Source organism: Trachurus trachurus, assembly GCF_905171665.1.
Source record: "Trachurus trachurus genome assembly, chromosome: 21".
In the NCBI taxonomy this organism is placed as follows: domain Eukaryota; kingdom Metazoa; phylum Chordata; class Actinopteri; order Carangiformes; family Carangidae; genus Trachurus; species Trachurus trachurus.
The window spans coordinates 9,901,373-9,929,358 of record NC_139899.1 but is presented as its reverse complement, the minus strand read 5'-3'; the positions used below and the strand labels follow the sequence as shown (position 1 = coordinate 9,929,358).

At 42.1% G+C, this 27,986-nt stretch overlaps 1 protein-coding gene across 4 annotated transcripts in view; it reads right to left on the bottom strand.

Annotated features, from left to right (window-relative positions):
- LOC311004610 (neuropilin-2-like) overlaps positions 1-27,986 on the bottom strand; it is a 92,059-nt gene that overhangs the window by 61,963 nt on the left and 2,110 nt on the right. For all 4 annotated transcript variants that reach the window (XM_083996727.1, XM_083996729.1, XM_083996728.1 and 1 more), the window contains exons 2-3: positions 16,274-16,454; positions 3,801-3,982 (exon numbers count right to left, since the gene is read on the bottom strand). In XM_083996727.1, the coding sequence (XP_083852853.1) occupies positions 3,801-3,982; positions 16,274-16,454 (363 nt within the window). The remainder of the gene's footprint in view (positions 1-3,800; positions 3,983-16,273; positions 16,455-27,986) is intronic.

The following is a 27,986-nucleotide window of genomic DNA, read 5'->3' as shown; positions in this document are numbered from 1 at the left end:
TCAAAACACTGTCTTATTTATTTAAATATTTTACACATAATTGCAAGCAAAGCTTTTCCGCCCCCCAAAAAATCCTCAGCAAAATCTGCAGTCATCTGTCACATTATGCCTTTCATACAATCTCCATCAGTAGGTGGCAGAGTGAAAAATAGCTTTTAGTACTACAAACTACAGTGTAAGCAAAGCCTGATGATATTTCAACAGGGGTACAATATGCTGCGCTGCACTGCACACCAGGGAATCGATTCAATTCCTGTTTCGGGTTTGTTGTGCATTTTGAACGACATCCTGTCTCAGCTGCTTGATACACAACCTTTACCACAGAGCACCTCTCGCTTGTCACCGGGGCAGATCTGGATCCACTTTCCTCAATGAAAGCCAGAGCGAGGAGGAGCGAGCCCTGTGATTGGCTGGACTGTTTAATAAACTGACTTGATGTGTAGCTGAACAGAGGCAGAGAGGAAGCGCCTGAAGGCTCCGGCTGAATGTAAACAACAGCAGTTATTAGAAGAATCTTCACAATAGCTTCCATATTACATCGCCTGAGGAGTGTTTTTGTATTTGTGTTTGTCTTTGTGTGTGCGCATGTGTGAGTATGTGTCTCTTCCCATATTTTCACTATGGGGCTCACTTACTATTTACATCAAAATCTGATATTTAAACTTGAGATTTGATATTTAAGATTCGGGTGAGGTGTAAGTTAAGGTTTAAGTTCAGGTTGAGAGTTAGGCTTGTGGTTAAGATTAGGATAAATCTCCAATGAATTAATTCAAGTCATTGCAGTGTGAGAAAAACAAGTATTGTGTGTCTGTGTGTGTGTTTGCGTGTAAGTTAGCATTTCCGTGCAGACATGCAAGCTCCCCTGAATTTGTGAGTAACCATTCAGCCTGCATCGGTGCATTCATATATGTCTAAGGGTGTGTGTGTGTGTGTGTGTGTGTGTGTGGTGAGTTCTGGGTCACAATAACAGCTGCGGGCGTACTGCCTAGACAGTAAAATCTGATTGGCTGCTGCATTGTTGTGGCTCTGCCCACATTGGCTGAAATTTTACTACAGTATCCATAGTAACAGCACTGTAAACAAAAACAAGTGTGGCATGTGTATCATTGTGTTGGTACAGTTTTGTTTTGTTTTGTTTTTCCAAATCCACAGATAATGATGCCCATGTTACACATAAATGAATATTTGTTGATGTGTGGGCATCAACATATTCTGTATCCCTAGAAATTACAAAAAAAAAAAATATTCGACCTAAGCTGCAAATGTAGAGGAAATACACACCGTTGTGTTTTAGGTTTGTGTGTGTTATGTGTGTTCGTTCAGTCTGGAAACAAACACACACAGATGCAGACGGTTAATCTTTGAGAGTGTCCAGTAATTAGGACACCCAGAGAGTGGGGGACAATCTCCTCCTACATGCACACGCAAACCTTGTTATTACTCGAAAACACAGACCCCAGTAACAGGCGGGACTGGGTCAGAGCCCACCCCCCAAAATACTCAGTCAACTGGGTGAGGGAATAAAGAAGATCAAAGCAAAACTAACAAACACTAAAAGCAACATGGGATACCTGATTTTTTATTTGTTTTGTTTCTTTTTTCTGTATTTTTATTCATCAAAAACAAAAAAGACCAGATTAAAAACTTGTGTCAAAGTGATTCAACACATAAGAAAAAAAAAATCTAACAGATGAAAAAAAAAATGGTGACGACATTGCATTTTAATGTTTAAAAGAAATGGAGGTGAGAAATTCCCTTTTTTTTGTTGATTTTAGGTTCAACAGGACATAATGTGCGGTGGCTACATAGACACACATACAGTATGTAGACAGTTTGCTGTGAGGCTATACAGTATGTACACCATACACACACACACGCACACAAAACCTAGCCACCCACGCAACCAGACGTTCAGTTGCACTTTGCAGGATGACAAGATATTGTTAACAGTATGGCAACAGCTTGAATGTTCCAAATGGCTCTATCATTACTGCCAAGGATGGCTGGACACCAACACACACACACAAAGTTACACAGGCAGAGAGAATTATAATAAGTTGGTTGGTTTTATAGAGATAGCTGCACTAAAAATGTCTTCTCTTTAAATAGTTTGTAGATTAACCTTCATAAATAATAGTAAAATAAAAAACACATTAGGTTTTGGTAACACTTTATTTGACGCCTATCTCTATAACGCATTATAACCATACTTATAATGACTTATAATGCAGTTATAGCACTGTATAACTATAGTTATAAACACTCATAAATGATCATAATGGTTTATAACAGTGTCAATTACCATAGTATTTTCCCATGTTAAGAGAAATTGATTGTGTGTTGAAGCTTCTCTGTTTAACTGCACACCATAAATACACTGTAAACTGTCACTTAGCTCTTGCCAACAGCTAAAATGCTTCTCAGTAACACTATAGGACTATAGTCATAGTCATCATAACTCCAACAATGGCAATCTTCATGTTGTGAGCTGAATGTTTGCATGTTCTTCTTTGTGCAGAGAAAATTGTACCTCTTCTAGTTTTCAGCAGCAGTTGACAAGAGCAGTGTTGCACTGAGATCTGCTACATGGTTTAGATCAGCCTGAACTGGAGTTGATCAATTACAACTGTTCCTATAACAACAGAGAACTATTGAAAAAAAAACAGAGTGAACATCCAATTGTTTCCTGTGAAGTGATTATAATAATGATTCATGGTTTTGTTTGGTAAGTTTCACATGTCATAAATCCAAAGTCTGTTCATCAATTTACAAATTTCTCTCATTCTCCTTTTATGTCTCCCTCTCTATGTGTCTCACTCTAGGGTACAAGGGTGTGAACACTGACACCCTTGTTGTTTTAAAGTCTACCGGGTGGACTCTGTCAAGCACAGACGACTCACACACACGCACACACACACACACACACACACACACGCACACCCGCACACACACAAAATCCCAACAGGCCAGTGCCAGCAAGTGAGAAACACCGACAACCGCACGTGTTGTGTTTGTAACCTCAGCCCTCTGTGTGTGTGCGTGTGTGTGTGTGTGTGTGTGTGTGCCAGCGTGTGTGTGTATGTGTGTGTGTCTCAGGGGAACAGGGCTCAGGACTCAATTAAGCAGGCATGTGTGGAATGCTTTCAGGAGGAACGGGACAAGATGGCTGTGGGGCCAACACTATGCGCCCCTCTGTCTCAGTCGCCCTTGATCTCAATTGGTCTCGCTTTGGCTGACCCATGGCAGCGTGAAGGGGAGCCATGTCAGGCACACACACACACACACACACACACACACACACACACACACACACACACACACACACACACACACACACACACACACACACACACACACACACACACACACACACCTACACACACACACACACACATATATATAGACACACACACGCACACAAAGTGCCATGAAGGGGAGAGATGTCTCGCCTGGACAGTCTAAGGGTCTCTCAAGGGTCCTCTGCTGTGCCTCTTGTCGCTTTCTCTCTGTCTCCCATGACACCAGGGAAATAATGGGGCTTGGTCACCTAATGAAGCATGCTGAGTCTTCTATGAGTAGCTTGTAATGCAGTTACTAATAGCCCATTTGTAAAGGTGCAATCCGTCTAAAATCCTGTTCACTGTAAATGTGTCCATTTATAGAGATAATGTCCCTCGGGAGAGTTGGGAAAACTGTACCAACATGTTCTGTTTCCAATGTCAAATGTCAGATTTTGGATGCACCATTGATACAAGCCTCATTTTGCAAAATGGAAACATGCAACAGGAGCAAACATTCACCTGTTTTGAAGATTTCGTAGCGCAGGGAGAAGCCGGCCCCTTGGTGGGCGTAGTCTGACACAAATTTGATGTGGAGCGAGGGGCCCGATGATATGATGGGTGCTGGGGCGATGTTGCTGCAGTGCTTCCCCAGCAAGTCAGCTGTCTCCGAGTTTCCATCATGGATCTCTACGTAGTCATACCTGCATAAGACATGAATACATATTAATTAATGCCTTCTTTCTCACACCTTTTGATTGATGAGATTTAACTGCATTCAGCACTGTTTCATAACTATCCTGAGATTCAATGTTTGAAGAATCACACTTTCACCAACATGCAATCAGAACCTACTTTACTAAGTATCTATAACTGTGCATACTTAATGAGGAGGTATTTTGTAATTGAAATTAACTGAAAGGAAGAAGATTTTATTCTGAGTTGATGGAATTTGTTAAATCCTCACGAGCAGCTTTTCTGATTTGTTCTTTCATCTGGCAGCCATCACACACAGATTTGGCCACGAAAAGGAAGCAACAAGTAAATTGTTCGCATCTGAGTTTCTACAAGGACTTTAAAGCAGAAGTATGGGTGTCATTACAATTCAAATCAGTGCAGCTGAACACATTTTACAGATTGTGGAGGAGGAGAGGAACCACCTGCATGGAAAGTGAACGATTTCTCTAATACTACAATGTAATTGAATGAATATAGCTGTTATAACTGCTTCAGGCTTCATGGGGAACAGAATCTAATTTTATCAATACACAACTGTTAACACAAAGAAAAGGTGAATGTGAATGTAAGATGGTGTGCTTCCTTTCAACTTGCAAAGGCCACATGTGGTGTCACATGTTACAGCGATTCAATAATCCCAAAGAAAACTGATTCCCAGTCTCACACAAACTAATTTACGTCATTAACTACTTGTGATTCTCAAAGTAAATGAAGGAAAGACATTTGATTATAATTTGAAAGGAATATAAGCACCAGCTTGACAATAAACAATAGCAAAAAATATATTGTTAGAAAATAAAAAAAGATGTAGAAACAAGAAAATCGATCGCACATTTCTCCTGCTCAAAGTTAAAGAGTGTATCTAACGGTCAAGCTGTTTGAACTAGGGATGAACCCCATATAGCCTTTGATGCTAGAGAAGGATTATGTGCAGCACATGACTCCAGTTTGCATCTTTTCTCAGGTCTAATTCAATAATGTTGGTAATTCAGCCTGGAGGCCTCCAATTCACACACAAATTCACATTTTCCACATTTTATAATGGATTTAGAACAGTTCAGCATTTCCCTGGTTCTCACTTCCTCAGTAACTTCTCACACTTCATGCCGACAAGGGACTGTGCTAATCTCTAACTGGATGTGCTGGTAAATGAAGGAACAAACCCTGAGAGGTCCTCAAGTTTTGACAACCACATAGATTTCTTGTCTCTTCCCTTGACTACAAGCCATAGGCATATGGCAGCAGCAGGTGTCTCTTATCATAGTAACAGTGATAGTCAAGGTGGAATAATCCGACAGAGAAACTACTTGGTAGGGTGGAGGAAAGATCACAGTTTGGGTTCAAATAAGTACTGAGGGCTTTTTGTCGTCATGGTAACAATAATAAACACACGATGAAGGTTGTAGAACGGTCATGGATTAAAGAAACAACACTGAGTATCAGTTTCACACGGGAAGCAGAGGTCTCCCATGTGAACGTCTTGTGTTTGGTCAACCCATCCGTCCACTCTGATGTCCACCCAATGAGGACTTGTCTTCTGTCACCTGACCATCCTCCTTTTCTGCTGTCATTAATACCACACGCACTAAAGGTCACCCAACTAGAAAACCTAATAATGAGTCATAATGAGTTTCTTTTACAAAAACAATGAGTTTGTCCTCTTGGGGGACAAAATAGAAAGTCAATAGAAATATCCACAGCATAATAGCTTTATAATGACAGTTTTCTTGCCATATCCAGTGCATTTACAATTATACATCAGTGTAAAGGGTGCCAGTTACCCTTCTTTCAAAAGAAGGTACAGACGTCAGATCTATTTTTATTCCTGTTTCTTTCATGTTTTCTGACCCTAAATGTTAGGGCCTCTCTACAGGACCACAGCAGGAGTGTTGCCTCTGTGTCTGGATGCCAAAGACACACCTGCCTGCCTCTAAAATAGCTTCCTGAGAGAAATTCCTTGAGCACCAAGGACGATGGTAAGTTTGATTCCAAGTTAAGTTTCATTTGGGATTTTCTTCCTGTAAAGAAAAACTATTAATGGACTCTATTTGCTGGTATTTGTCCATCATATCGATCACTCCTAACCACAGAGCTGTTAACTGCTCCGATATCGAGCTTTCGCCATTTCTCTCAAGTAATCATTTGAAATCGCTTTTGCCTCTTTCCTCGCAGAGGTTTTGCTTTAAGCGTGACATGAATTCACTTTTTAAAAATACCATAAGCCAGAAACAGAAGACCTCCCAGCGCCTCAACAGATGAAGGTATCATGTACCATGAGGCGATAAAAGTAAAGCACATGGTATTTGGTTGCTACTGTACTGACACATTAAAGATACATGAACATAAAAGGGGTGTTAATCTTTTCACTATTTGTTAGCATGCAGTCACCCAGAAGCCAAAACACACACACACACACACATATATAGAAGCTGGATTTGTCACTTATGAGGAAATTGCACTGGCTTATATTAATTCCACAGAGAGTTACTCAGCTCCCACTCTAACCTTATAGCAAACAACCCTAGTGTAAGTTGTTGGACTTGTGGAGGTGGATCCCTTAAACATGGCCGTGTGAACAGAACAGGTTTTCATGGGACCTGATAGTTTGAATGAGAACTGGATATTTTATGCAGTTATGATCCTGTTTCATTCTCACCAACAGAAGGACAGTCATGAAACGTGTGTTTATGTGAGTGTGTTTATTTCAAACCTCTTGTCTCAGGGAACCACAGACAACAGGAGTTAATTCAGAACCACAGAACCCAGTGGCTCTACAAAACGCTGCCAGGTATACAGATGAGAACTGTTGTACGTATCCACAATGGGATGTGTGAACAGACACAGGCTTTCCTCAAGTGCATGTGTGTCTTTGTGAGTGTGTGTATGTGTGTGTTCTGACAGGTGAGAGCGCTCCTGGCCTAATGAGGGCTGTTCACCACCGACTCTCCAATCATGTTTTCTGTCTGCTTTGTGTAGAACTATCACCACAGCTATGACCCAAGCTGTCACAGCACTGTGAGCATGTGTGTGTGTGCTTCAGTGTGTGTGCATGCGTATGTGTCACAGTTTCTGTCATATTTTCCCAAGAGAACGCCTCATCCCCACAACAGATTCTTCCTCCTCTTTTCTGAAATGACAACTTTATTTAACGGCTTTTCGTATCCCCGGACAAGATCTCTTTTTCTTTCTCTCCCTGACTATCTCCTCCTCTCATTATTTTCCAGTGTTTCACTTTTCAGCACTTTCTTTTCTTTATCATTCTTTGTCTTCCTCCTTTTCTCCTTCTGTCCCCTTTCCATCTGTAGCGTTCTCTAATGTGCTGTCAGACACATAACCAGTGGCCAAGAGCCAGTGTGTGGGAGAGGCAGAGGGGGAGAGAGAATAATGGAATTTGTGAATATTTGTGAATTTAAAAAATCTTATATGAACGGCACTGACAGGGAAAATAAGAGAGTGGGCAAGATGCATGAAGGTAGAAAGAGAGAGAGAGTCCAAACAAACTCCACTTCCTAATCTCCACCATCGTGTTTACTGTGTTCTTAACGGAGCTGAACACCCCTCTGTGATTTGATCCAGCAACCTGTTCACCAGGTGGGCAGTAATTCCGGCCGAATCGCGACAACAGCTGGACAATGTCACTGGTTGTGTTGACATTAAAAGACTTGACCATGGAGTGGGTTGGAGGCGACAGACGTTTGGCTGCTCGGCCGCACGGTTACACACCGTCTCTGAGCGTGTTTGAGCAGCCTCGCATAATCGTTTTCCATGTCCACACTAAAAACCCTGTTGTTAAGCTTCATCCACTTTGGAGACCATTTAGGAAAAGCTCTCCTTTCAGGTGTAGACACAGCGCCAAAAAAATTGGAGAGAGAGAGAGAGAGAGAGAGAGAAAAAAAAGGGAAAAACATTTCAAATTTAGCCAGCATAGTGTGAATGCTGTCAGAGAGAGAACATGACACTGCATTCACTCTGCCAACACCTCCCCTCAGACAGACAGAGACAGGTGTCCCTCCCTCCCTCCCTCGCTCTCCTCCCCACCCCCCTTTACAGCTCTGTGCCTTTAGTAGAAAGCAGAACTACACACACATGCGCAAGACACCTGCACAAACACACACTGTCTGTGCTGCACAAAAACACACGGATGCACACACACACACAGAGAGAGCCTGTGGCCGTGGATCTATACTGTAGAGGGGTTTGGGGTTTCCAATCTGTCTCTGTGTGGGAGGAACACAGCTTCTAACAAACTGTTAAATCCCATCATCTGTCTCTCTTCTCTCCCCCAATATATTTCACTGCAGCCAATCACTGTTTTGATGAGGTTTGCCATGGGGAAGTATATAAAAATCATGAATTTGTTTCTCCCACTCTCTTCTCTGAAATGTGCTTGTTAACAAGCTGCATGTACAGTTTTTGTCTTGCTTACATGGAGGAAATGGAAATAAAATATGTAATGTGGTTAATAATGCTGTTCCAAAACATGTAACATGGGAGATTATGGATATAGAGAAGGAGAAGCATTCGTGACAGATGGCCTTTCACAGATTGTTGTGTTGAGTTGTAGACGTAGACTTGTAGACAAGTGGGCTTCTGTAAGTCTGACAGGAAGATCTGACTGAGTGTGAGATTTATGTTTGTGTGTTTTGGGGGTAGGTGAGTTTCAAGAGTGAGAAAGCTCTACAAAGCCTTTCTGATGTGAACCAAGGAGAAGGTTTAAATACAGACTCCCCCCTCCACCTTCTCCTCCCCTCTGCCTTGGTCTTAATTGCCTTTCACACGTTCTCTCTCTCTCTGTCTGTCTTTAGGTCAGGAGTTGTCTTCTTACACCTGCACATTTCTTTCAAACATCAGGGGTGCCCTTAGCTGTAGACGGAGCGTCTGCATGGCAGACACACCCGCACACATGCACACACACTAACACAAACACAAAAGACTGAGAGCAGGAAGACTTGCAGAAATGTGTTTTCATGATGGGGGCAGCCAGTCTATTAACACACCATTCTAATAAGTAATAAGTTATACAATGTCTAGTCATAATATAAACCAAAGTGACTTCAGACTTAAGGACTCTGAGAATCACTTTAGTTCAGGATTAATGTTTACACAAATTGTTGCTGACACAGAGGGAACCCATTCCCTCTTTTTCTATTTTTGCTCTGTTTTTCTCACCACACCATCCTCTAATGCAGCCTTTGCTATTAGGGAAGTAAAATCATGGGTGGCCCCGCACAAACTGAAACAGCCAGCTATGAGTAGATTCACACACACATTACACACACACACACAGTTGTACACCATTTCCTGCTCCAGTCATGTGGATGACTCAATGTGATTCCAGCTAAACTTTATTTTCAGTGGTTTCTAGGGAAGTAAAATGGGACTGTTAGGTCTCTGTCAAGAAAAGAACAATTATGGAGGCGGTGGATTCAGCCAAGACCTCTGACTATAAAGATGCTTCCAGCAGCACTGATAATCCCCATGTGGCATGACAGGCTGTAGATCATGAGCTGCTACTGATCTCTCTTTCATATATCCTACTTCTTATTCATGTACATGCCTGGAGAAAGAAGAATTTCAAATAAAATACATTCAGGCAGATGTAACCATTACACAGCATATGATAAATGATGGCTGAGTGTGTTTCCTTCCTTACAGTATCGTCCATGTACAGTCAAAGCCAATACAAATGAAACCAAGATCATGGCTGCTTCTAATGATTTGCCACATAGGAGTCTCATTCTTAACTACAGCTGCTGCCTCGTTGGAAAAAAATAGTTTCTTCAGACCGTTAAGAAATAAAATAATACTAATTCTCATCGACACCCAACATTACAAAATACTGTCATTCACACTTAGCAGCCGTAGTCAGTCTGTCAGTGAAGTAGTTAATAGAGAGTGAGGAGGATGACTGACTTCACTGTTATCAAGTAATAGGCCTATTACAGCTGATAGATGGACAGTGTGTGTATGTGTGTGTTTGTGTGTGTGTGTGTGTGTGTGTGTGTGTGTGTGTAGCAGTAGTCTCCAGGACAACCGATCGATTCCTCATTATGGCTTTAACACACATTGATCGGGGTCAGTCCTTCACAGATACACACATGCAGCCAAACATCCCAGCTACATACACACTACGCTCATACTTTCTCTCTCTCTCTCTCTCTCTCTCTCTCGCTCTCACACACACACACACACACACACACACACACACACACACACACACACACACACACACACACACACACACACACACACACACACACACACACACACACACACACACACACACACACTCTAACGGTCATTACAGTAACAAACACTGATGAAGCAGACCTTCAGCGCCCAAATGAGACCACTGATATTATCATCATTATGTGTGTGCGTGCGTGCGTGCGTGTGTATGCATTTTCTAAAATCACCACATTGCAACTTAACAAATCCCATATTTCAGACCGTGTTGTGTAACCATTGGTTACTAAGTCTCATCTAAGTTTCCAGTGGGGGTGAAGTGTCCTGCACTGTTTATCCACTCCAGGTGTTTTCTAACATTTGTAGAGGATCAATCAATCAAGACAAGACTCTGTGTTCCTCCACTGTAATCACCGGTGAGAATGTTGATTTTTTTCAAAAGCAGGTAAGTAAACCTCACACTGTTCTCTCTCTCTCTCTCTCTCCCTGTGTCTTTCCAGTAGCATTGGAGGATGCTTATTTGGATGCATGACTCTCCTGCCGGTAGAGTCACTGTGATGATAATTCAAACATGCAGGCAGCTGCTAAATGCCCACAGCTGGTAACTGAACATCCACTGTCACTCCACATGTTGTTCCTCTCTCTGTCATATAGCGTCTTCATCTCTACCTCCATCTTTTATTTTTCCCTTCCGCCCTCAGGCCAGTGTCACATCACATCACTTTCCCCATTGCTCTTCTCCTTGGTCGTGTCCCCTGGAGTTTTGCCTGCGAGTCAGGTGTGATCATGTGATCAAACACCTGGACCTCAGCTGTAATCGAGTTTCCAGCAGGAATTTGTGTAAAAGCTAAAATATTTGCCTCAGATTACATGGGTAGAGGAGAGGAGAGGAGAGGAGAGGAGAGGAGAGGAGAGGAGAGGAGAGGAGAGGAGAGGAGAGAAGAGAAGAGAAGAGAAGAGAAGAGAAGAGAAGAGAAGAGAAGAGAAGAGAAGAGAAGAGAAGAGAAGAGAAGAGAAGAGAAGAGAAGAGAAGAGATGATTGATTGAGGCGGAGTACAAAGACAAGGTCTAAATCATTAGTGAAACCATTATCGTTGACTGCAGCTTCTCTGTCATATAAATCACTTCTTAACTCACTGCTTTACTCCACACTTATTGTGTAAGCCACATAACCGTGAAACTGCCTACGTGCCTGTCTGCCTGTTGTGCTTACACTGTATATGAGTTTATTTCAGAGCACAAAAATGCTCCCATCTCTGTGTACTCTTGTTTATATCAGCTTACATTTAACCCTTCTGCATGTGAGTGTGCACTTTTCTGCATGTGTGAATATGTATGGGTGTTTCTCATATCACTGCTAACACTGTAGAGTCTGATTTGGGTGTGGACTGAGGTAATGGATCAGTGGAGAGAGTGAGGAACGAAGAGAGGATGAGAAAAAGTGACAGATGTATAGAAAAAGGATTTAAGTGATGGATAGACAGACAGACTGAGAGATAAAAGGGGATGAAGATGGATACAGGCTGATGAAAAGTCTATAAATGGTAAAGAGGGAAGAATAGATGCATTTTAAAGAGGCAGAGAGGAGAAAGAGTGGGAGAGAGGGGAAAAGGAGGAGAGTGTGGCATTTGGTTTCCTGCCTGTGATTTCTCATACGTAATGCTGAATAATGATTTGGCCTATAAAAGATTGGCAAACTGCAGAAGGGAGAGGGTGAGAAAGGGAGAATGAGGGAAGGTAAGGAAGGAGTGAAGAAATGGAACAGAGCTGGCGACATGCGATTAAAGAGGAGGAGGACAGAATAAGGAGAGGAGAGGTGACAAAGAAGGAGGTGAACAGGAGGGAACAGAGGTTGGGACAGAGGAAGGTGCAAGAGTAGATGAAAGATGATAGATGGGGTCCATTGGGCAGTGGTGAGGGGTGGGAGGGGTGAGGAAAGGTGAGATGAATAAGGGGGAGAGGGTGAGGAGGAGGGAGACAGCCAGGAGGAAAGAGGAGAGGATAGAGTGAGGTAGCTGTCAGGATGATTTGAGCCTGCCCTCAGCGGACCCTGACGCTGCACTTTTCCCTAAGCAACCGTGTGTGTGTGTGTGTGTCCGCGTGTGGGCGCGCGCGTGCACACACGCGTTCTTTCCAGACACTCCAAATAGAGATCTTGCTTTCAGAGACAGAGCAGGGCAGTGAGCTAAGAGGAAAATGTGAAGTAGACAACCAACCACTGCCTCAAAAGGCTACAGACACACACCGTTTGGTACAAGTTCTCCGATCATAATGAGTCACATGGAGAGTTTAACACCACTTTTTTTTAGATGACTGTGCACTTCATATCAGTCAAAAGAGCCACTTCACCTTTATCCTGAAATACTGTCTGAGGAATGGACTGGGTTTTAAATCAGAATGTCTTATGATCATTTGCAGGGTCAAAGTAACAGTTTCTAGTGGGAGTGAGAGAAGGACAATTATTGCTCTTGTCTGTAGAGTCAGTATAAAGCTACAATTCTTAGACAGACAAGAATAAAGGCTAGATTCCTAAAGAAAAAAAAAAATACTGTGACATTGCAACAACAATGTGGTCATACTGCAAGTGATCTCTCAGACCACCTCTGGGTTGCCAGGTCTGCTTCCTGTATTATGCTAACTAATCTATCTCCTCATCACTGCAGACAACATTAGCATTAGCAGCTGTTCACAACACAAGAGATTACAATGCACCCTCTGAGCAGTACTATTTCCCTCAGGGCTTCTTGGACACTGTTCAAGTGGTTGACTGGGCTGGGGCTAGCTGGTTAGCATGCTAACTTCTATAGAAGATGGTCACTTTCCACCACTGGAGGTGAGAAGTGAGGGAACAATGCCCTGAAGTTCTCTCAAGACTGGTAATGTTAAAGTTGGTGATGTAGTGACAGCGAATCTAAAAGTTAGGCTACATTAAACTTTTATGACCCAAATGAGGGTGAATGAAAAAGACGGCTTATCTATCTGTCACAAAATTTCGCAAAGTTTACGCCGTTCGTTTATTTCTCTGTCTTGTGGTTTTGATCTGCTTAGTCTTTCATAAGAAATACACAGGAAAAAAAACTGATACAGCTGTTGGGAAATAACTGAGACTTGTCACCAGTAACAGACCAATGTAGTGCTTTGTTGTCCATCAGGGGAAAGGGGAAGTCATGGTGAGTAATGATTAGCCATGGCAATACTCACACACTTGTAAGGGGCACCAGCTTTTTTTTTATTTTTTATTTTTTTATTCATCAGTCTGGCTGTCTGTCTCCCTCTCCCCCTCCTTCCTGCTGTCTCCCTGCACTTAAACGGCCACCGTATATGAATGCTAATGAAAACATCTCTCTCTCGGACCACCTCTCCATCGATTTTGCCTGCAGATCCAAAGGAGTGCTTGACAAAAAGTGCTGCATTATAGATTACACATTACCATCCTAAAATTGCAATCAAGACCATAATAGATTAGATTGCTTCAACACAGTGACCCAATAAAACAGCTCTTGTCTGACTGGGTCACGGCGATTCATAACAGCCTGTTTGTGCGGCGACTGCATCTGTGTGAGTGAGTGAGTGAGTGTGTGTGTGTGTGTGTGTGTGTGTGTGTGTGTGTGTGTGTGTGTGTGTGTGTGTGTGTGTGTGTGTGTGTGTGTGTGTGTGTGTGTGTGTGTGTGTGTGTGTGTGTGTGTGTGTGTGTGTGTGTGTGTGTGTGTGTGTGTGTTGATCAAATGCAACTGATTCATGAGTTTTCTAAGTGGTGCAGAGACACAAAGAGGAACCATATTGCCTGTTCACAATGTAGTCTCTGTCTAGAAACATGGATGACTCCTCTGTCTGTATTTTCCTCTCAATAAACTGAAAATGTACAGCATTTTTTATGTTTTCTGAAGCTGCAATACACAGGAACATAAAGACAAATAATGTACATATTACATATACACCTGTTGATTCAAGAATATTGTGTAATTTAGTGATAAGCTGCGGACAGGGAGAAGTATGTAAGGCAGCCATAGAAAGAGACGGACGAAGACGGGTGAGTGTGTGCGTCAGGGCTGTTGATGACAATCCTTGAGTGACCACATACTGTATGTCTGCCCCCCACAGACACACACACACACACACACACACCTTCAGCTTCTTCCCCTTGGCCTCTTTGACCTCTGAACCTAACAGCTCAATTTCAGCCTACTCCTGCACACACACATAGACACACACTCAGGTTGTTGGGCGCCTGCAGACCTAAATAGCTCTGAACTGTGGGACACTTGTAAATAACAGACTATTAGCCAGGAGATGTTGCCACCAACACTGCAGACATCTTGTTCTTACTGGCAATGTTAGGAGAATCACTTCTGGAAAAAAACACGTAACTTGTCTTTCCTGAAAGAAAAATGAATACAAGGCAGCAAGTCCACAAGTCTTACAATGTAGAACAACCACAAACACACACATGCTGTATGTGTATAATTAATAAATCAGAGTCGGTCAAGAGGTTCAATGAGATTCTCTGCCCCTGGGAACCAACTGGGCTTTAAATGCATGTAAAAAATTTAGAGAGAAATCGGAAAGAAGGGCAGGGAGGGGGAAACAAGGTCGGGGGGGAGAGGGATAGAAAAAAAAACAGCATGGACAAGAGGAGGAGGAAGAGGAAGAGAGAGCATCTCATGCATCAAACTTATCTGGAGATAAGAAGTGCAGTGGGGAAGTAAAAAAATGACGAGGGCCGGGAAACAGACAGAGAAGTATGTTTCTATCTCCACAGCACAGTGGAAAAGTAAAGAAAAACAGAGCAACGCACAGCGGGCCTTTTCAACCTTTTTAGCCTCTCAACAAACAGCCAGCCAGTGAAATATTGATGCTTCAATTCCAACAAAGAAATGTCTGAATGATTTCGGTACATCAGAGTGGGGAAATTCACCTATCTATAATTGATATGGCTGAAATGTTAATAACTGGATGGGAAAAATACCGGAACAGAGCCATATAACTGGAGGAGAGAGGGTAAAAGTGTAAGTGTGTGCGCTTGTATGTGTGTGTCCGTCTATTTGTCTGTCCTCCTGCCTGTGCCACTGGGTTTGTATCTGTAGCCTCATACACTCACAGTACCCACAGTTTGATGCCTCTGCTCCTCTGTGTTAGAAGACAACAAGGGAAGGATTGTAGTTTCATTTTTCAGGAAAGTGACAGGATATCATTTTGGCAAAAATAATCATCAAATGCGTTGTAGGTGTAGGTTTGTGACTTTATAGTCTTAGGTGACAAATTGCTCCCTCATCTCAGCATCTCTCATGATTTGTGTAATAAAGTACAGCATATGTGTTTTTATAATGGGTGTTTCCCTGATCTTATTTACACGTACAGTATTAACTTATTAAACCATTACACGTGTTGGTCCTAAGAGATGTGTCAAATCAGGCCATATAAATCATTTCATCTCTTTTAAAAATAGATTTTTACAGTTTTCATTTAAATGTGTTGTTTTTAGCTTTCTGACTTCTTCTCCATCTATCCCTGTGAAACCATAAATATCTGTCTGCATCTTAACCGATCTCTGCCAGGATCTTTCCATCATTTCCCAGAATTTCGCCTTCTTTTTCTGTCCGCCTTTATCTCCGATTGCTTGTATTTTTACTTCATGCTTCCTAGCTGCCTGACTTTCTCTCAAGCTCAACATGCAACAAAGCCAAACGGCCAAAAAACAATGCTGAACACCAAATCCTCTAATCTGTGTTAATTCTTTCAAAGTGTGAAAACCATCCCGGAACAGTAAATGTGTTGTAATTAGACGTTGATAATTAGAGACAAGGGACCAAGGGAGGTCCCATTGTGATTATTATGGGATAGCTAAAGCCAGAGAAACAGGAGGAGAGTGGGCTGAAGTTCACCAAGAAAACTCTCACACAGAGACATGCTGGTGGAGAAGTAAGACAAGTGTCTATCCCTTAGTTTCAAGCTAACTTCTCAAGCAACTTAAAATCCTTCCTTCTTTTGATCCACTTTTCTTTCCTTTCCTACTTTGTTTGCCATTCCTCCCATGTCCTTAAAATCTATACATCCATACATCCTGTCCTTACCTGCAGTCCAGCTTCTCTATCTCAAAGTGCGGATTGAAGTTGAGAACGATGCGCTGTGAAGGCTCAGGCGCTGTGATGACCCAGCGACAGTTCTGATGAGGTGGGTACTCAAGTGGGTAGCCAGGTGTGGTGATGTATCCAGCGTCGCTTGCATCTAAATAACCGCCACATGGCTTAGATGCTGGATGAAGAGAGAGGGAGAGACAGATGGGAGAAGTCAGGCTTATAAAGTTAAATCATTTTATATATGTACTGCACATTAAGTCTGAAAAGTCAAGCGGAAGCAAATACATATTTATTTTCTTTGGCTTTGGTCCATTACATCACCTTGTGTAATATATGGAAATCGTTCAAATACTGGAAGTGTTTAAACTGTGATAAAAATTCTTAATGTTTCTCCGTTTTACATAGTACACGCACCGAGTAAGGTCACTGAGTGGTGTTTGTGAATGTGATAAAAACATCTAAGACTGGAGTGGATGAGAAAACAAGAGGGCAGAGGTTAGAGGAAAGGTAATGAAAAGAAATAGTGGTTCAACTTTATTGCAGAATAAAATTAGGAAACAGGAGAAGACTGATCAGATAAGCCTCCAATAACAATATGGAACTATAATAACTTCCCTCACAACCGCAGATTTAAGTTTGGAGTGGCATCGAGGTCAATGTTGTTCCCTTATCAAGACTAACCAGGAATATGCCAACACACTGTATGAACCCAATCCAATGAATTTAAAACATATTTGTTCATCATGCGTGACTTGACACCAGGAGAGGGGGTAAACTGATAAAATGCAGATAAGACTTATGTTTGCAGAGACAGGATATGAGAAAACAAAGAAGTGTGTGTGTGTGTGTGGGTGTGCGGAGTCAAGGTCAATGGAGCATCATGACGTGTAAAGACTCCATTCTGACCCAAGACTGACACACATACATAGACACACACATAGACACACACACACACACAGGCCTCCAGATGCCACAGTTACTGTCACAGAGCGGATCCACTTGTCAGCAGTCATATGTCTGCACCATGTCATAAACAATGCCGCTCATTCACTGCTGCAGATGTACCCGACATAGATGGGTAACTCATATCTATGACACCCAACGGCATAACACACATCTCTGTTGTATTGTATCTATGGCAGCTATTGTGGAACCAGGCTGGCTGCCCTGTTTGATTGACTATGCAGACTTATGTCTTATGAGCTGAACTTCTTCATTGTTTAAGCTCCACAAAACTCAACTTAAACCACTAGGGTGGAGTCATGGTGAGATACAGCTTTGTTAAAGCCAAGCACCAGTTTAACAGCTCAGTCTAAGCCATAATCTGACAGAGGAGTGTGTAACTGGTTTGAGTTTACTCTTTTGAAATGTCCGAAATCACACATAATATAACATCATTATCAAGTATTAAGTATAAAATATAATTTCTCTGACCTAACCCTGACCCTAGTCCAATGCTTGCCTGTGTTTGTTATGTAGACCATTCCTCTTAAGTTAATTTTACACAGGCATTTTGTATCTGGCCAGTGAGCAACATCCAGACAATTAGAAAACCATGTGATTACTGAGAAAAGTAAACACCAATCAGATATTTAAAAAAAAACTGTATTCATTATTTATTGCCACTGTGCTGAGTCCGATGACATAGCCAAGTCAAACTACTCAGCAGAATACAACATGTTTTAATGCTATTAATAGACTGTAAACCTACTCTGAGAGGAGCTAGACATGCAAACATTAACACACACACACACACACACACACACACACACACACACACACACATAGTATAAACACACTTTTCAGATGCCATCTTCAAAACAAATTCAAAGAGAAGGTCAAACAAACATACGCACTGAAAGTCCAGCTTTTTTTTCTTTTTTTTTTCGCTGTGGCTGCAAATATGCTGCACATGGATATACACTCATTCACTCAAGAACCAGCGAGGGAAGATGAAAGCCGAGGTCAGATCTCAGCACTCAGCGCACAACGTGATTGACACTTTGGCAGCTATATCTGGTGTCTACCTCACACTGTCTGCAAACAATTAGTGATCATCCCCCCTATATCTCCCTCTATCTCTCTATCTCTGTCTGTCTCTCCCTCATGCTGTGAGCCAACGAGTCCTGTCTATCTCCTCCCTATCTGTTTCCAATCTCCTTGGTGACATACAGTAATACAGGAATAGAGTTACAAGGTCTATGTAACCCGGCCAGGCGCATTTCATCTCAGCACCACCTGGATTAGTGCTTAACCACTCTGGAATCTCACAGCAGCATCAGCCAAACCCCACTTTTAGCACAGCGCTTAGCTAACTGTATCCAACCAGGAAAATCTGGGATATGCAGAGAGAGGGAGTGCAAAGGGGAAAAATCTCATATTGTTAGATAGGCTACATTGGATTTATTAATAAGTTGCTTGATATGCATAATGAATACTTAGTTGTTGGGTAAAAACATGTTTTCATTAGATTCAGTCTGCCCCACATGAGACTCTGGCAGAAGCAGCAATGGTTTATTGTTTACTTTTATTTAAGCCTCTTCCTCAAGCCAACTATACAAAATGCTGGGATGTTTAATTTGTCAGAGGTGTTTACATCATAGTAAAACTTTCTGCTGATGAAGTACCAGGTTCCTTATCAGACTGTTCTCTTCTGTCATTTTTTTCCCCATACCACCCTCTTCACCTCCTCCTCCTCTTCCTCCTCACCTCTGGCATGCCGCCGATAAAGACGGCACCTCCAAGTGTCTGATGAATAAGGCCAGTGTGATAGAGAGGCAGATGCTGTGTGTGTGTAAAGTATTGTGTCTGCTCTGCTATAAGGGTCTATTAATCTCATCGCGCGCACGCACAAAATCAGTCACCGATTATCACATTCAAACAGGGCAGAAGGTGACGCTACTTGGTGAGTGCATATACACTCAAATACAGTAGATATATGATGCTGAGGTGGAGCTCATCAGTCATTATAACACAGAGTCCCCGCTGCGATAAACCGATACACAGGGAGAGGGGAACATTTTTCTTTTCAGCGGGACAGCTTAGCTAACTTCTCTATGCATCGCAAAAACTAAGAAACTGTATAAACGCAACCTCCAAAAGTGAATCTATAGCAACACTAATTTGTATTCCACACTCCAGCATCCTGACCTGCATGTGGGGAAGAAAGTGCAATGTGTGTGTGCGCGTGTGTATATGTGTGTGTGGAAGGGTGGGCTGAACAAAGAAGATGCTGAGTTGGGAAAAAGCCTGAATTCATGTCAAGAATTATCAAACAGGTAAAAGTGTGTGAGAGAGACAGAGAGAGAGAGAGAGAGAGCAGAAGATCTAAGCCATTGAAAAATGCAGGGTTGAGAAAAGAGGAAGGGGGAAAGAAAAGCATTGCACTTGCTTTTAGCCTTTCAGGATAATTTGCTCCACTGGACATCTTTTTAGAAATGTTGCACTGAACCCAGGTCTCAACAAACCTGCTGTGAGTAAAAATGTCAAAACAGCCTCTTAGAAAAATTCCAACAGTTCCAACTACAGTCACTTTGTTGCAGTGCGGTCATACGTGATGACACTGTGACCCATCAACACCCAATAGTCATATGTACAGTCCATTATTACATTGGTTCTTCATAGCCTATGGGTTGGGCCACACCCATCTTTCCTATTAGGTTTTGTGACTGTTAGGTTTTGTGTTATTTTAAAGCAGAAGTAAGCGATCCGGTCGTTTTGGCTAACATTTTGTCAGCCAATGGAGTTAGCAGTCACCGCCCTCGTCATGGATCTATTGGTCCTCGTCCCTATGTCACCACATTCACGCGCATCCCTTGGCTGCACACACAGCCCTTCATGCCGTTCTCTCTCCTCATTGGATAAAGCTTGTAGGATACAAGGAAGTATACAATAAGTTTTCTCCTCGACTCAGAGCAGAGCAGAGTGACTGACAGACCCGTGTTTCGGACCAAACACTCTATGTAAGTGATTGCTGTCGGAAGATATAACTACTTAAAGCAGATATCAGTGGAATGTTTTTGTTAATATAAGTCCTAAATAGTCCTATTTTCCGTCAGCAATCACTTACATGAAGTATTTCAGCCTAAACACGAGTCTCTCCGTCACTCTGCTCTGCTGTAACCCGAGGAGAAAATTTTCCTTGTGGGATACAAGTGTTATCCAATGAGGAGAGAGAACGGCATGAAGGGCTGTGTGTGCAGCCAAGGGATGCGCGTGAATGTGGTGACGTAGCACGAGGACCAATTGATGCCTGACAAGGGCGGGGGCTGCTAACTCATGGTGCGTTCAAAGAAACTCGTACTTTGTGTTTTTCCTTCCTGTGAAGTCATACCAGTTCGATCTGGTACGAGTTCACGGGTCGGAAGTTACGAGTGGCCGTTATAGGGAACTTTCACAGACAACAGGATGGTAAAAACACGAGCTACGGGTTACCTGGAACGCTACCAAGTCGTAGTTGTGACTTGAAGCTGTAACTTACGGTTTCAAAAGCCTGCCTTGAACGCAGCATTAGCCGAAACGGCCGTGAAGCTGATATCTGCTTTAAGACTTATATTAACATAAATATTCCGCTTACTTCTGCTTTAATAAAATCTGTTCACAGATGTAGGGTAACACCTACCAAACAAAACCAAATGATGAAGAAAAAACAAAACAAAACCAAAAAAAACCCCTAATATTTTCAGCTGGTAAAAAAAATAAGGAAGTAGTAATTCTGACCACTAAAGGAAAAGCAGAAAAACTACAATGTAGAAATACACAGTTTCAAGTAGAAGCTCTACTGCTATTCTCCTGTAATACTGCAACTATATTAAAAACTAATCTGATGTTTGTTTCTAAGTAGTAGTACGTGAAAACTGTTCTTTCTTCCTGGTCAGGGATTCTGCTTGAATCCTCTGTGGTGAGTCGTTCTATGAAGACAAACCACAGTGTAAGTTCAAACCAAAGCACCACGTCAGTGTATCATTGTTTTCCCTGTCTCGGTTTGTCTGTCACTCACAGAAGACACAAACACTGCTCTGCTCTTGACCCCAGATTTTACACAAAACAACTTCTCTCTCAACCACATCAGCATGTGTGATCTACAGGCAGAGGTTGTTTTCAGACCACATATTCACAACAAAAGCACAAACAGACCGCTGAACATCATTTATCCCCCTCTGGCTTAGACATCAATGAATTGAGACCACACACTTGCACACACACATACACACACACACACACATACACACAAGCAGGATAAGCAGCAGTAAACGGTGCTAAGCAGTCAAGCAGGGATATGAGACAGGTCACTGCATTATTTATGGCTCTCCGCCACATTTACAGTAGTATTGCATCTTGATAACACCTATTCAGCAACATTTCCTCACATGCGCATACCCCAACACACACACACACACTGATGCACCCATACAGAAATGCATTACGTAAAAAACTTGTACAGAAATGCATGCACAGCAACAAGCACACAGAGGGGGCGATGCAAACAATCGCACAAAAAAGTCACAAACATGGAGAAAAAAACACTCTCACTTCCACATGGAGCTGCTTTGCAAAATTGAACCAGATCCTTGTTTGTTAGCCCCAAATGCAAATTCTCTGACCTTGTTTCCACGTTCTCTTTACAGATTAATTTTTCCTCTGAGTAGGCAGTCTGATTTGACTCTAAAAAAAAAACACTTTTCACAATTGCAATCGATTTGCCAGTCTGCAGGAACTTTTGCTAATGTGTCGAACAACAGTCCACATTCATTTCAACTGGTGAGGGGCCATAATGAAAGCATTAGTGGTTTAGTGTTTGTGTATGAAAGCCAGAAAGTGTTTCTCACCCAGCTAACCATGAGCTTGTTAGGAGGGAGGCTATTATTTGGCAGATCAACTTATTATCCACCAACACTGGCCCCCAACAGTGGAGCAAGTCTGATATTCTCATTATTTTGACCTTGTTAGAAACAGCTCCCCTAAATTAACAATCAATAGACTGTGAACATCTGCATCAAAGCCTGATGCAAATTTTCAGTTTTTTTGTTTTTTTTTTACCATGGATTTCCAGGCACTTACAGTAGGATGGCTTAGCTCCAGCATCACAGAGCACGCACAAAACGCTACATTTGGAGTAAAAAGCTTTCATATGACTCTGGGAATATGAGGAACACTGAAAATAACAGGCTAAAATGTCTTCTTTGGATTAAAACCAAGGGGCTTTTAGTCATCGAAACCTGGGAAACCTCAGGAATGGACAGAAAGAGCGAGGGGAGAGAAAGAAAGGGAGATGCAGGCAGAGCAGGACGAAAGAAGACAGAGTAATGCCAGAACATCTGTCTCTCATCATCTGAAAAGAGAAAGTCAGCAGCTCAGAACAGCTCACTGGACAGAAAATACAAGTCAAGCACACACACTCACACAGACACTCACACACACACAAACAGGTGGGGTTGTGCTTTTTTTCTCCAGGTGCCCTGCATTAAGCCACAGTGGAAAATTACAGCCAGTGTGTAAAGTAAAGAAAGGGATGGTAGAGGACTACAAAGGATCTGAGAAACAAAAACAAGGATGGGGAGAAACAAGAGAAGAGAGAGACGTGGACTCATAAAAAAGAAGGATGAGTGTGCGATACTGAAAAGGAACTGACATGAGAACAAGCTACTCAACTCAAGACCAAAGACACTACCTGATCTATGCAGATTTAGAAAGAGGAGAGAGATAACACGACATATTTAGGCACGGTAGGTTATTGCACCCTTAAAAAGTCATAAGGATATTTCTTCTTCAGAGTCTCGTCTCAAGAAACACTTTTTACTACATACAAATGTAATTGATTCTGCATCTTTAAGTTTCAGCTCAGGAATGTTTACTCTGTGACATCTTATTAGCAAAAGAATTTTCCTTTAAGTAAGACTAAAAATAGCAAAAGCAGTATACACTTCAAACTACACATCAGCTATTTAGATCGATGAATGGACTCAGTCTAACAAGCCATGTGAATGGATTTCCACTGTCTGGCTGTAGTCTCTTTCCAGCACAGAAAACAAGGATGAGGTAAACATAGACGGACAGAGTCAGAGGGAGCAGGCTGAAAGTTTAAAAAAAACAAACAATGAGGGAGGGAGGGAAACAGTAAAAGAGATTTCCCAGCGTTGTGAAGTGGGGCGAGGAGAGAGGGTGAGGGAGGTTTCTTAATCGGAGCAAGGGAAAACACTGCCACGGGGAGGTGTGGAGAAAGAGACAGAGAGCACTATTAAAGGAGAGGTGAAGTGGCATGAAACGAGGAAAACAACAGGATGATTCAGCGTGAAGGGAGAGGGAGAAAGTAAAACAACCTGTGGCCTCACACGCCACGGCTCTGGAGGGACTGCTGGGGACACACAAGGCTTAGCTTTGTACACAAGCTCATGCACACACACACAAACGCACACTTTTTTTGCGTGTGAGTGAAGATTTTAAAAGACGTGTGGACAGGCAAATAGTCTCATTTGAATATCCCCCCCACCCCCACCCCCGCCACTGAGGAATACAACACACAACGACACACACACACAGCTGATCTTCTCATCCTCCCTAATTACTCCAGTCATTACCAATGGCCAATGAAGACACTAGAATACTAGCAGTTTACTAATGACATGATAACTGTAATTAGAACATCCTGCTGGACCCACTAATTGTCCTTTCTCTGTTACAGATGAGAGAGGAAGAGAGACTGAGACAGAGAGAGAAAGGGAGAGGAATAGGCACAGCGAGAGAGAGAGAGAGAGAGATGGTACAGGGGGTTAATTGGCTGAATGTTAATTCACTCACTGTAAACTACATGTAGGTTGCTGATGACCAGCGCCTGTGTTGTTTGACCACCATTACTCTAATGATTGACAGACCAACATCATCTCCCATTAACTTTTTTTTAAACTAATGTATATATGCCTTTTCTTGGGATTTATTATGACTAACATGAGCCTTAAAATAAAAAAATATATATTGCAGAAGAAAAACACAGCAGCCACCTGAATCACTAGATGAAAAAGAATAACCCTTAATCCTGAAACCTGGTGGAAAACACCTGCTGCCTGCAAGATAATTAAAATGAAATCAGCTCTGGAGAAAGTCTCCATGCAGCAAAGTCTTTGTCACGTGCCAGAGATCCACTCCTCAGTTGTCACATACAACTGTTTCATTCCAACCATCAAAGTAAAGGCACTGCATGAAATGTTTTCATTCCAGCAGGCGACTATGGTTTCAATATCATGACCATCCATCTACATGTCAAAACATCTCTTCAATTCAAATTGATTTTTTTTTCTTATTCCCAATATGATGAAATACAAAACTTGTTTTTATTTTTGTCTATAATCAGTGTAATATACTGTGAGTTGGCCAGAAAGCCTCCTGTGCTTGACAGGGGAGAGGAATAAATCTGGGTTGGTTTACTGCAGGTGGCTCCACTCAACTACTGCTTCACACTCTGCTGCTTTCCTCTCATTTCACTATTGCCCTCTCATGCTCCTCTGTTTCTCCCTTCACTCTTTCCTTCGCATGCCTCCAACACTCACAGTTCCTTACTCTGTCCATCTCTTTCCCTCATCCTCCGTCCTCTAGCTCTGACTCCCATTTTCTCTCTCTTTTTCTTTTTTTTTTTTTTTACTATTAAAGTGTTTCTGGCTATAATTTCCTAGGATAAAAGTTCACAAGTCAAGTAAAACTTCCAACATATCAGACAATGCAGTAGTATTAAAGATTGACTAAAATGGGAATAAGAAAAAGTCATAGAAAATTAAAACTGAAGAATGACGGGTGAATTTCCCATCATTCCTTAAACGTGTATAGATGAGCGGATTTCAGACTCACTAATTGCCCTTTCTTTCTACAGCCAGCTGTGAGATATTGTGCTGCTACTCTTGAACATTCATTCACTACTGGTATTTGACTTGCTAGAATACGCTGGTGTATTTTTAGCCTTTCTGAAATAACCAATCTCCATATGCGCTGAGTAATTATCCATGGAAAGGAACTGCAGTGAAAAGAGCAAATATAGTTAACTTCATGTTTGTAGAATATGAGATGTGTAATATGGCTAATAACTTTTTATTCCAAACACCAGGTAATTGCATAGCATTGATTGTGCCAGTGACAGTGAGTCAGCTCATTATGCACGGAGCTAAAGCACGGTACAACCCTTTTGTTTTGAGCTACTAACATGGATGGTTGTTTTATTGATGGTATTATGACCCAATCCAGTGTGACACATGTGTACATGCATTAGCCCAAAGTTTAGCTAACACAGATTCAAATGAACTAACTCACTCTCATAGTTCATACTTAGGAATTCTTAACTTTTGGTCCCCCAAAAATGAACTGGTTCCTGTTCATTTATTTCTAATCTGAAAAATCATCATCATAAAGCAGGACAACACATTAAAAAAAGGCCGAAAATTTAATTTTATATATAAATACAAAGTAAAAAAATGTGCGGAAAAGGCAAACATCACATGGATTCCTAAGTGGGAGATGTGCTATGATCTCAGTTTTTGTGTCATAAATAGTTCCTCTTCTTCTTTCTTTTTTTAGCCGTTGACGCACAGCTATTTTGGTGCCATTACCACCACCTACTGGTGCGTGAGAGTATCCGTGTGCATTACATCATGTTCATCATGAGAACATTCGATGAACCTGAACCTGCTCCTTTACACTACAAGCTGTCGACATATGTGCAGAGCAGCAACTGGTTGTGCTGGGTGTGGGACTTGAGACTAGATAATGAGAAATGCATCTGAAAGCTCAATCACACTCACATGCTCTATAAAGTTTTGCAATAGTCAGTCTCATACGCTGCAGACCGATGACCTATAATTAAAAGCAAGTTGAAAGTAAGTGTCTGTCTGCTCTGGCTCATACAAACACTCTGAGGCGCACCCCCACTGTGATGCAATCATTTACAAAAATAATGAACCTTAACTCTGGGTGGACCTGTTGACTTATTCACCCTGAAATCTGGGAAAGACATTTCCTCCCCTATGTTTCAGTGCCTCTAAAATCACATTAGCTCGGTCCAAGCCATCCAAAAAAAAAAAAACAGCTTCATAAACCATGCAGCCCTTAATGCGTACCTGTGGGCAATTCATCCCACTGCTTGCTTACTTCTCACAGTGTGCATCGCAGTGCGCCTGTTTCATCAACCAGCATATTTCAGCTGAGACACTATAGAGGCAGACAGCTGGTCTTGAGTGGCCAATTATGTCCGTTTATCTCCCTTCCAGGCACAGCTGTGATCAAACGGAATGAAGAAACAGGATCAAACAGCGAGGCTAAAAATCATTCTTCCGTTTCGTTCACTTCTTTCTGCAGCTTCCCTCTGCCTGTGTCTCTCCCTGTTACTTCCTCCCACTGTACTTCCATCCCTCCCTCCTGTCTCTCACTATATATACACTTCTTAGTCTCACTATGCTTTCCTTTGCTCATCTCTCCTGAGACGACAGAGCAGAGGCATCTGTAAAAGTTTACTGCTGAGGAAGCTTCAATCCTGCATAGCCTGCTGGCTGCTGAGTGTTTGTGTGCGTGTGTGTGGTTCTCATTGTACCAGAGGGAGTATCTCAAGGGGAGTAAGACGGAGTGTCCTGTAACACCATGGTTCATCCATCAAGACTTTTTTTGTTGAACAAATAATAGAATGTCATACCTGAACAAATTATTGATTGATTTCATTTAAGAATTAAAGAAAACAAAAAAAAAAACATGTCACCACCAGTCACTTCAGTCCTTCCACCCTGAATACCAGGGTAAGGGGGAACACAAGTCACTTTACTCTGTTGATCTAATAGGATAGACTTGGAAACTCTATTGCGTTCACATAAAATATCAGCATGTTGTCAATTCTCTTGTGAAAATTGGCTGACTTTGTGATACACAAAGAAATATTCACACACAGCAGTCTGCTCTACATATCTTCTCATGTTGAGGGTGAAATGTAACGCAAAGAATGGCTCCACTGTGTGCACTCTGTACACTGTGTTTTTCCAAAACAACATTTGGCAGACGGGACACTTAATCTAAGTCATGAGATCTGCAAAAGCCTCCTGAATAAGACCTAAATCAATACAACTTAGAGTGCAACCAACTTGTCCACTGCTTCCCTCTCTCAGTTCCTTTTTTACACCTCATGCACATTCACAGTTGTATCTTGAGGAAATGATGTTGTCATGCTCTCTGTCTCCTTTTAATAGACTTGTGGGAAACTGTGAGACTGGGCCTTTCTGCTTCTGGTGAATTTCTTGGTCAGTTTGTTAGAAAATCCGTTTGAGTAGAGTCCAACTGCAAAACGTGTCTATAGTTAAAGCTTAGTTGGTTTACAAAACAACTAGTTGAAGTTCTCAGGCAACCCATGAACGCACACCTGTAACATCACAGCGAAGTAAAGTGCTGATGTCTTGACCCACAGTCACTGTAGATACTATCCGCTGAAACGCTTCTCTGTGCAGCTCGCAGCTCAGTTTCCACAGTTTCTCCCTGCGCGTAACGATCACTTGGATACGCACGAATAACGTACAAAGACCTTAAATGCATCAGCTCAGTGCAAAGAGCGGAGCGTTTTCGCCTTGCGGGGTAAAACGGAGCTCTTGTGCCGCTCTTCACTTCTGAGCTTGTGCATATTTACGCAAAGGTAACCTGCTGATTGGTGTTAATGCATCCAAGATCCCGTCGCTCCCAGTCAGAGCGATGG